Source organism: Syngnathus acus, chromosome 10 (assembly GCF_901709675.1).
Source record: "Syngnathus acus chromosome 10, fSynAcu1.2, whole genome shotgun sequence".
Taxonomy (NCBI): Eukaryota; Metazoa; Chordata; class Actinopteri; order Syngnathiformes; family Syngnathidae; genus Syngnathus; species Syngnathus acus.
The window spans coordinates 10,539,341-10,550,148 of record NC_051095.1 but is presented as its reverse complement, the minus strand read 5'-3'; the positions used below and the strand labels follow the sequence as shown (position 1 = coordinate 10,550,148).

General features: G+C 43.3%; 1 protein-coding gene across 2 annotated transcripts; it reads left to right on the top strand.

The window, feature by feature from the left end:
* Positions 1 to 642: 642 nt before the first annotated feature.
* Positions 643 to 7,144, top strand: slitrk4 (SLIT and NTRK-like family, member 4). Of its 2 annotated transcripts, XM_037262219.1 has the most exons (3): positions 643 to 1,852; positions 2,472 to 4,992; positions 5,236 to 7,144. In XM_037262219.1, exons 2-3 carry the CDS (start codon positions 2,514 to 2,516, stop codon positions 5,382 to 5,384), a joined length of 2,628 nt encoding a protein of 875 aa, XP_037118114.1. In that variant the 5' UTR covers positions 643 to 1,852; positions 2,472 to 2,513; the 3' UTR covers positions 5,385 to 7,144. The 2 variants fall into 2 exon arrangements, with proteins under 2 accessions (XP_037118114.1, XP_037118115.1); XM_037262220.1 differs by having other exon boundaries at positions 2,472 to 5,324.
* Positions 7,145 to 10,808: the final 3,664 nt, after the last annotated feature.

The window sequence follows — 10,808 nt, the reverse complement described above, 5'->3', positions numbered from 1 at the left end:
GCCAGAGACTTTTGTACTGTACCACTGAATTAATAGATGACTAAATTTGCATACTTTGGGCAAATTTAAAGCAGACGTCTTGACGCTTCGGGCACTCCTTGCACCACTCCATTCATCTCCTCTTCGATCTCTTCTAATAAGCGCAGGCATCTGACTGACTGATGTCCCACCTCCTCTCTGTCCGTCTGACTGCAGCACTCTTGAACAATAGCGCTCTCTCCTCCTCCCCAACTCTTCCATTTAAAATGCGGCTCACAGCCGCGTTCGCATCCTTTTTTTTCCCCGCCCATGCACACACACGAACAGTACCCCCTCCTCCCTTTCCACCCCCGCCCCTTCGATTGGATGCCAAAAATGATACGGCACGGCCGGACTACGCAACTCAAACCCAAACGGGCAATTTGCCAGGCGAATTGTTTCAAATCCTGCACCTTCTGCTTGGTGACAGTTGCCTATCTCAAACACAAGGACAAACGAGGCATGTGAGGCTATATAAAACATTTTTGGATTAAAACTATAATAAATGACTACAGTCAAGATTTGTGTGCGCTCGTTTGTACTCTCTCTCTCTCTCTCTCTCTCTCTCTCTCACCCCCTCCCTCCCTCCTTCCTTCCCTCCCTCCCTCCTCCCCTCTCAGTCTCTGTATCCTCCTCCGGTGGTGTCGGAGGCTCAGTGAATGCGGCTGAGAAAGGAGCGAGCACCCGCCTGACACGGATACTGCGCTGTTTTACAGGAGGGGGAACTACAAGATTCTGTCCTCTTTCTCTCTTTCCCACACACACGCAAAATCCTTTTTTTTCCCGACCTCTGCATCAACTAGCTGTATAGATCGTAACTTTCCTGCTCTGAGTTGATTTTTCCCTTTTTTTTTTTTTTTAAATGATGGAAAGCGCAGAGTTTGCTGCTGGCCACCTGCACCGCATCGGACTAGCGGTCGAATAACTGCATTATTCATTTTTTACGCAGCTGGTTGTGCTGTCGCTCTTGTTGCCCACTATTTTTGTGCCATCATTAAAACTCGACACTTTTTACATTCATCGTTCTGTGCAGCTCAAAACATTTTTTTCCTGCTGCAACCGGCAAATTGACATTATTCAAGGATGAGTACAACTGGGATTCTTGCAGCGAATGGAAAAATGAATCTTCAAATACACACAGGAGAACTATACACGAATGAGAATGGCAGCGTGTTGTCTTTTGAGTCGTGAAAAAATATCCTTGTGCGCAACTTCAGCACTCCGGATCCTGTCAAACATACCACTGTTTATTAAGGGGATCATCGGTGGCGGCTGAACCGGACGCACCGCTTTGACAGTCCTCTTATTACCCCTCCAGTTGTCAAAATAATACGATTACAAGGATGGCTGACTTGTGGCATAGCATCACCAACCTTGTGCACCTTCCCACGCCTAGGAGTCGCTGGACGCGCCATCAAGATCTCTAAAATCTGCCTCCCTCCCTTGTGTTGCATTTCACCAGCCTGACTGCAATCCATTTGGCTCTATCCTTTTGAGCCGAGTAAATGTTCCCTCATTCTCATGGAGGTGGGACAACCTTGGGACTCAAGCAAGCAGAGGGTGATTTTTTCCAAGCACGCGCAGCCCGTCGGCAAGAGACGCATCGGGTGAAATAGGAGCCCACCCTGCTCTCCTGTCTCCTTAGCAGCCCCCTCCATCCAGGCCAGCGCGCTTGGCTTTCCGTTGATGCGCAGCAGTCTGTATGGAAATGAAGGAGCGGGGAAGCCTTGTTGCTTCCCTGAAATTTGTCTTTTCTTCGCGGCTGGGAGCGCTTCATTCACGTCCCACCAATGCCGCCCGAGTCTCCAAAAGGAGTTTGCCACAACAGCTTTAGGTGAGTATTGATTTGTTTTTATGCATTTTTTTTGTATGTTCGGTTCAGCTGAAACAATTCCCAGGTAATCTACTATTTAAAACAAACGTACATTTCTAAAAACATTTTGAAAGTGTTATTAATAGACACCATCTCAACTCTCCTGCATGCTGTCAGATGGTTTCCTAAATAACCTCAATGTGCAGCTGCGGCTGGCATTAAATCAGACCGTTATAGAACTGCGTCGTTTGACTTTGATTATGATGGATAGGCAGGGAGGGAACAACGTTTAAGGTCTGCCGTCCAAAACGTTTCCTTTTTAAAAAAAAATAAACTGTGCCTATGTGCAACAGCCGATGTGTTCTCCATTTCCTGAGCATATGTTGATTTTTTTGCCTTAAGCATTTGTGTGTCCAGTGGGTAATTGAATTGAAAAATATAAGGGTAAATTAATAAATAAATATCTGATTAGATTTTTATACATTTGATATTTTTGGGTAAGAACGTTTATTAATTGATGCTACAATCAAGAGCGCATTTGGCTGTAAAATTTAAAATGTCCTTGACAGTATATGTGTAAATCTTGTGGCGTGTATGCTTGTGCATGCACCTGACTTTTTTTTTTTCTTTCTTTCCAAAGGCTACTAAATGATTTTCTGGGGGGGGATTTTTAATCGGCGAGATGATGCTCGTTCTCCTGCTGGCAGCCTTTTGCTCTTCAATCTCAAGCTCCTCCCTCTCACCCCCCTCCGTGTCAGATGGACTCCCAATGGCAGACCCTTCTGCTCCGGACTTGATGTCTGAGACTTGCAGCGCCTGCTCCTGCTTGTCGGTGGAAAATGTGCTGTACGTGAACTGTGAAAAGATCACTGTCTATCGACCGACGCAACTCATTCCGCCCGTGTCGTCATTATACCACCTCAACTTCCAAAATAACCTCTTAATAATTCTCTACCCAAACTCGTTTCTCAACTTCACCCATGCTGTATCTCTGCAGCTGGGGAACAATCAGCTGCAGAACATTGAAGGTGGCGCGTTCATGGGGATGAGCGCCTTGAAACAGCTTCATCTCAACAACAACGAGTTGAAGGTGCTGCAAGCCGACACTTTTCTAGGAATCGAAAACCTGGAGTACCTTCAAGCTGACTACAACTTGATCAAGTACATCGAAAAGGGAGCGTTCAACAAACTGCACAAGTTAAAAGTGGTGATTCTGAATGACAATCTTATACAGGCACTTCCTGACAACATCTTTCGCTTCGCCTCCCTCACACACCTGGATATAAGAGGAAACAGGATCCAGAAGCTTCCGTATTTGGGTGTTCTGGAGCACATCGGACGGATTGTCGAGCTGCAGTTGGATGATAACCCCTGGAATTGTACGTGTGACTTAGCGCCTCTCAAGGCATGGCTTGAAAACATGCCCTACAATATTTTCATCGGGGAGGCCATCTGTGAAACGCCAAGCGATTTGTATGGGAGGCTGCTGAAAGAAACAAATAAGCAAGAACTTTGTCCCATGGGCACGGGAAGTGACTTTGACGTTAGAATGCCGAATTTCCCCGACACGGGTCAGGCATCCTCCCCGACTTCTGCGGTGGCCATTACCACAAAATCGCCCAAAAACACAGACTCGTCGAAAATTTACGGAAATGGAATTGTAGCCGGTTTACCCCCTTTTGGAAGAAATAGCCAGATTGTTTCCTTTCAGACACGAAGCCCCCCGATGTTATGCCCACAGCAGTGTAACTGTAAAACCCACCCTTCCGATTTTGGCATTAGTGTCAGTTGCCCGCAAAAAAATATCAAAAATCTAGCCGATCTCATCCCGAAACCGCCAAATGCCAAGAAACTTCAATTGAGCGGGAATTACATTCGCGACATAAACCCGATTGATTTCCAAGGATTCGAAGGTTTAGATCTGCTTCACCTCGGCAGCAACCAAATTGTCAGCATCCAGAGAGGTGTGTTTGCTAACCTGACTAATCTAAGACGACTGTATCTGAATGGAAATCAGATCGAGCAGTTACACCCGGAGATGTTCTTGGGCCTCACCAATCTACAGTCCCTGTATTTGGAGTACAATGCCATTAAAGAAGTTCTGGCAGGCACGTTTGATTCTATGCCAAACTTGCAACTGCTGTATCTCAACAATAATGTGTTACGGAGTCTTCCTGCCTATGTGTTTGCAGGCGTCTCTTTAGCCAAACTTAATTTGAAAAACAACCACTTCATGACCCTGCCAGTAAGCGGTGTCCTGGACCAGCTGCGCTCTTTGACCCAGATAGACCTCGAGGGCAACCCATGGGAGTGCTCCTGCGATTTGGTCGCTTTTAAACTATGGCTAGACAAGCTTAGTGACGGAGTGGCAGCTAAAGAGGTGAGATGTGCCTCCCCCGTGCAATTCTCCAACATTGAACTGCGCCTGATAAAAAACGAGATCCTGTGCCCAAAGCTGATTGCTCGGCCTCCGTTTATTTTCACCAGCGCCACCCCGGTTTTGACGTCAGTTTCCCCCGCAGGAGTTGGCAAAGCCCCGCCGGGAGGTCCCGTACCTCTCTCGATCATGATCCTGAGTATCCTCGTTGTGCTGATACTGACGGTGTTTGTGGCCTTCTGCCTTCTCGTCTTTGTCCTCAGAAGGAATAGGAAACCTGCCGGTCGGCAGGAACTGGGGAATCAGGAGTGCGGCTCCATGTCGCTGCAGCTCCACCGGCATGGCCACAAGTCAGGCAAAAAAGGGTCCGTCCCGGGCGACGAATTGGGAGGCGAAACGTTTATCCCCCAAACCATTGAACACATTGGCAAGAGCCACACGTGCGGCATCGGGCGTTCGTCGGACATGGACGCGGGGTTCAAGTTTGCCGACTCCCAAAGGCAGAAAATTATCCTTCGAAGTAGCGCCGAAAAGGATAAAGACGCACTTTCCACCTTGGAGCGCAACAAGCGGCTCAGCACAATCGACGAGCTTGAGGAATTCCTCCCGAATCGAGAGCCCAGCATGTTCCTCCAGAACTTCCTGGACGGCAAGAGAGATTTCAACAGCATAGGCATGGGCGCCTACGAAATCCGCTACCCGGAGAAAACACTTGATAGAAAGATGAAGAAATCGTCGCTGATAGGTGGGAACCACAGTAAGATTGTGGTGGAGCAAAGAAAAAGTGAGTATTACGAGCTGAAAGCCAAGCTCCAAGGAACACCTGATTACCTTCAGGTGCTTGAGGAGCAGACCGCACTGACTCAAATGTAGAAATGGTCACGTTTGATTCAGTGCCGTGATTACATACAAACACGGCAGCGTCGGGTACACAGATCGGCTTTTGTTTTGCTTTCTCCCCCTCTAGTTGCACGCATCATGTAACCCCCAACCCTTTTCTTTTCTGTCTTCCCTTTTCTCTTTGCAGCCAGCTGTGCGCATACACTCCCTCGCACACACACACATTCAACAAAAAAGTGCCTTCTGGAAAATGGTAATGACCAGTGCTTAGATGGACAAAATGGCTCCGTACTACAAAGCTTTTACATGGATCGACGAGGATACACTTTACAGTGAAAGACATTCGGATCATCCATGCCACATGTATGAATCGTACTTAGACACCACGAGACAGCCTACAAACAACCCGACGGTCTTAGTATTTTTGCTGCTATGGAAATGGTGACTTTTTATTTCTGGTGTTATTTCATTTGAGTTTTTTTGCCCCAATCAACTCAAATGATCGTGGAAACAGTGCTTGAGAAAATACCTCGGAGGCTGCTTTCCCTCTTTTTATAACAGAAGGGTGGAAATAGGAAAAAAAAAGTGGGCACCTCAGACGTATCCTTCTTGGATCCTAAATGTACAGATATCTGATAACACTAATTTCTGGGATTAGTTACAAAGAATGACTCAGCAGATTCTACCTTGCTTTTTTTTTCACTTTGTAAGGCTATTTGTTTGTTCATGAGGGAAACTCTCTGGGGCTGCTTGCAGACTCAATGCCATTTTGTCAGGATTATACACTCATGGCAGGATACCTCCTCAAAATGGCTCCAGTTTTGCGTTCATCCGAAGGCAACTCCAAAACTCTCAAGACGTTAATTTCATGACTTGTTTTCTTTGTGTAAAGAGCCATGTTTATCTATATCGTGTATTCTGAATGGAGTTGTGTCCCCCCCCCCTTCAAGTTACTATTTCTCCAAATGTATGTTTTTGGGTGAAAACGAATCGGCAATTCAACTGTCAAGAGACGTTTCCTAAAATGAAAACCCAAGGATAAAAGAGTACAAAGCTGCTTGCCATGTAAGCGTAACTTGGAATTTATTTTGTAAGTCTTACATTATTTGTATCTGTGGGACTGGTTTGTAAAATACACTGACAAACATCTGCATATGCACACACACACACACACACACACACACACAGACACATGCTGCTTGACGGAACATTATCATCAAGAGACTACGGCCCAGAAATGTCAAAGGGATGGATCATTAATATGACTCAATCAGTGATGAGCCTGTCACCTTTTGTCAGTTCTCAATTCCTAGTAAAAAAAGAATTTAAAAACATAGTTAGTTTATTTTTCTATGCGGGGTTATTTAAAGAGATTACGGTATTATTAAACAAAGGATAGTGCCCTGAGAGGAACTAACTTACATCAGAGCTAATACAAGTCACAGGTAGAAGTGACTGTTGATTTGGTTCAATGTTTTCTGTTTTTTTTTTTTTCTGTTTGCTTAACAAGTTAACATGATGAACTATGGTGAAATGTGATCTGTGTTGTTACGCACGACAAGCCCGGCGGAGTCTGTGAAAGCTCCGTCGGGTTCCTCATTCTTACACCGCCCCCCCCTCCCACCACAGCATCTTGTAAAAGGTTTCTTATGAACTTATGCAACCAAAATAAATGTGCATTAAACTTAATAAGGTTCTGGATGGTTAATATCGCAGTGGTGATATTCTAAAAATGTGCGCACTTAAGATAAGGACAGAGTCATATCTTCAGACAATGTGCAATATTAGGGAATACTCAAGTAGGGAATGGCTTCAAATTTTGTTTGTTTTTCTTAAAGTTTGAGGGAATAGTGTTGAAAGAAACGATGCAGTTTAAAATTAATTGATTTAACTCTATGCGTTTTTTATTTAAACGTGTTGTTAAGTTAAACTGATGACGTTCAACTGTTTGTTGCCATTGCAAATGAGTAGAATGTAACTTGGACAGTATAATAAATACAATTTTTTCTATCAGTCATAAATCTCCTGTATAATGGTTAATTTTCTCTTGTATGATCATGTCAATATGAACGTATTAAAAGAAGCACCCATTTGCACTGTGTCCCCACATTTTATTTTGATCACACTCCTATGCAGTGTTGATGGTAAATGAAATCAAAAGAAGTGCAAAAATGTACAATATTTCCCCTGGCGAGGATACAAATGCGATAATTGGAGCATGTTTTGTGGAAGCTTTAACTGCAATGCCTCTTTGACTCATGCTTTATGTGCCACAAATCTTTTATCCAACAGGTATAAAGGTTTCTCCTGTTTTAGGCACCAATCAAACATTCATGCTTGTTCCATTTCAGGATATAAAAAAAAAAGAAAAATCCGGATTTCCGTCAGTGTTAATCCAACCTATGGGGCTTTTGGGGAACCAAGTAGCTGAAAGTATGACTCATCCAGACGGCAGAGAATTTTCCTCATTAATTATTAATACTTTGGCAGCAATGCACGAAAAAAGGACGTGGGAAAGGGTAGAAAATTTAGATAAGTTCTCCCCCACAGAATGCTTACTGTTCTGCCCCACCTTGCCAAATAGATCCTATTTGTTATCATATTGTTAACTATATCTGCTGCAAATGTGTGTCGTCTCAGGTCGCCATTTTACTGCAGTGACTTGAGCGGTGTTTTGAAGCAACTAATATATTTATCTTATTGCAGTCGGAATGTCTGATAGCTGCTTTTCATATTTGATGTGACTTTGAGAGTATGGTGCAATTATTTGCTTAAATCCAAAAGTAAATGTCATCCCTGGTCTGGATGAGCGCCTTCTCAACCGGTATGCTTGGGGATATTTATTTCTAATAGCAGGCAAATTGCAAGGGAACCGCATGGCAGTATTTTTCACATTTAATTGAGGCGATACACGCATGTCACAGTAGAATCTCACGGCACATTACCGAGCAAAAAGGTGACAAGAAAGTAGGAATACAAAAATAATTGACTTCTTTAATGTGAAATTTGGTCCTGTTTAGTTGAACAAAAACTTAATGTACGCGCAGGAGAGCTGTGACTTATTCTGTTATATGAAGGGCAACAGGTGGATACGCAGTTTTAATGTACCTTCTTCCATCTGATGGAAAAACATGTTTTCATTCAGCATATCGCTTCATTGCCAGAAGAAATAAATGAAAAACAGAAATATTTATGGCTAACAAATCATTTTCTGACCAATTGAAATTAGATAATTTCCCATGGCACGCCTGCCACGGCACCCTGGTCGTAAATCACTGGCGACTTAAGGGCACACGTTTGCGCTATGACATTGACCACAGGGGGCGCTGTGAGCTACACAATTCCACAAAATACGAATAAAAGAAGATCTGGATTGCGTGAATAAATTAGCAACGTCAATGTTTGAAATGCCTGAAATTTTGGACAGCTTTGTTGAATGTAACAAACACGTTTTTTTAAATCGTATTTGCTATTGTAATTTATTTGCCGTCGCCTCTCCACAATATTTTTATGTACTGTGTTCTCCTGTGGCATTTCGTGTAATTGTGAGCTAATTTCCTCTTAAACCCTTTGCTAAGCTGTGGGGTAACAATTGTAACAGCAGTGGTACATTATTGTCAGCCTGCAATGTGCTGGGGAATGTTACTGTCGTGCTTTTGGCATCTGTTGTGGTCAGGTGGATGTTTGAAGAGGGATGAAAGAGGTTGGCATCTCCCCGGTTACCGCTAATTACTCAGTGCATCCCCAAAGAGGGAAACAATACCTCACCTTCTCACCAGCTGTCTCATTAAATGCGGTGGCGTTGCTCACTTGTAGATACCAGGATGCCATTTTGGCAGCGTATTTTGTGACATTGATGAAAATAAATTACCTTGCTGGATACGTTGTAATTTTTCTTAAAGAGCGTGTACTATTTCAGTTGACTGTTATTCTCGGTTTATGAAGCCCTTGAGCATGAGGCGCCAATATGTAACTTTGGTGGGAACACGAAGTCACAAGCCAGAGGCGAGATGATTTATGATTTTTCTGACTTTGGTCTTTGTGCAGACAAAGTTTTATCATAGAAACTTTTTGCTCCAGATGGAAGCTATTCGGGCCCTATAGTCACATAATTTAATGAACTTTTTAAAATTGGTTATTGCAGAAAAAAAACAAATTATTTGCTAGTTGAATGAACCAAAGTTTTATGTGTTACTCTTCAGTTCTTTAAATTCTATTTATTGTGCTGAAAATACTTCTGTCTATAAAATATGAATTCAGAGTCAGATGAATGTAAATGAGTGTCTTTCGATCTCTGCCCTGTGATTGACAGTGGACCAATCCAGGGAATATTCTGCCCTTTCCAGACAGTCAGATGGCATATTCTCCAGGTCCCTTGCTACTAATGTCGCTTATGTGATTAGCGCGTGCACCTGCCACACAATCTTGTTTAATGGTTTGAATTTTAGCTCGTGGACATTCAGTAAGGAGTTTGCATGCTGCTTGCATTTGTATTAGTGAATGAGACCCAGTAAGTAATGGAGAGCGTACGTGCGTGTACGACTCCAGTGTCTCCGGTTTTGTGGAAAGCAGCGGTGCATGTATGAAAATGTGCGACGTAATTTCAGATTGATATTACTGCTACTAAAAAGAATTACTGCAGATGTAATGGCATCATTGGCGGCACCTTTGGGAGCAAGAGGGGAAAGAGTGGGGGCTGGGAGATGCGGCAAATTGAGAGGGGAAGAGAGAAAGAAAGGGTTAAGTAACATCATACAAAGAGGGCCGAGTCGGGATTTAGACCTTTAGTTTATTGTGATGCAGACGTACTAGTCCCATGTTCCATTTTCCATATTCTCCCTGGAGATGTTGCCAGGCCTTCACTTTGCATCAGCAGCCACATCATCAATTAACACCACTGACGCAGTCCCACTTCCAGCCAGGCTGCACGCAACACCAGCTGTTGCTTTTGGTTTTCCCTCTCCCCATCATTCTCTTCAATTTGGTTGGTCTTATTTTTCCTAATAAATCTGATTCAAGAGCATTTATATTTTATTTTTTTATTATTTTCTCACAATGCCAGTTTCTGGCTTTTCCTATTTTTGAATGTTACTCTAGTTACCCTCTTTATGTACTTTTATTGTGCTTCTTGAGTGTAAATTATGGAAGCAATACCACTATGCCTTCGCTTTACTATTCTTGACTTTTGTTTAGTTTTTTTCTCCCTTTACCCAGGAAACAATTCTGTTTTAGTTGCCTCTCCTAGATTTTATTTCCATGTTCCAACTGGATACCTGCTATCGACTTCAGACTTGACATGATTCATTCCTCTTAACTAACAAGGGAAAACATTCCACCTGGCCAACTGATCTCTTTGAGACTCTCCAAATACTCCCTAAAAACTGAAGTTGACCTACAGCACGCCATATGTCTGTAACTCCTAAATGGCAAATGACAAAGCTGAAAGTCGACACTTGAGCTGATTCACTTGGATCATATAAACCCCGATACTGTCTCAATAGTTTTTGAGCTGACTGGACTCCTGGATATACTTTTAAAATCTGGCGTTTGAAATCGAAAGCGTGTGTGGGTAGAAGTGAAAAACACTGTTTGCCCTTCAGATATTTTCTGTTATTTTTTAAGGATGATGGCCATTCAAAACATTGCTTTTGGTAAAGTTGTTGGTGACAAAAGAGACAAGGCTCACCGTGAAGCACATGTTATTTAGTGTGGAGAGCCCTGAGTACAAGCCTCAAGGCACAAAAAGTAAACCTTTGTTCC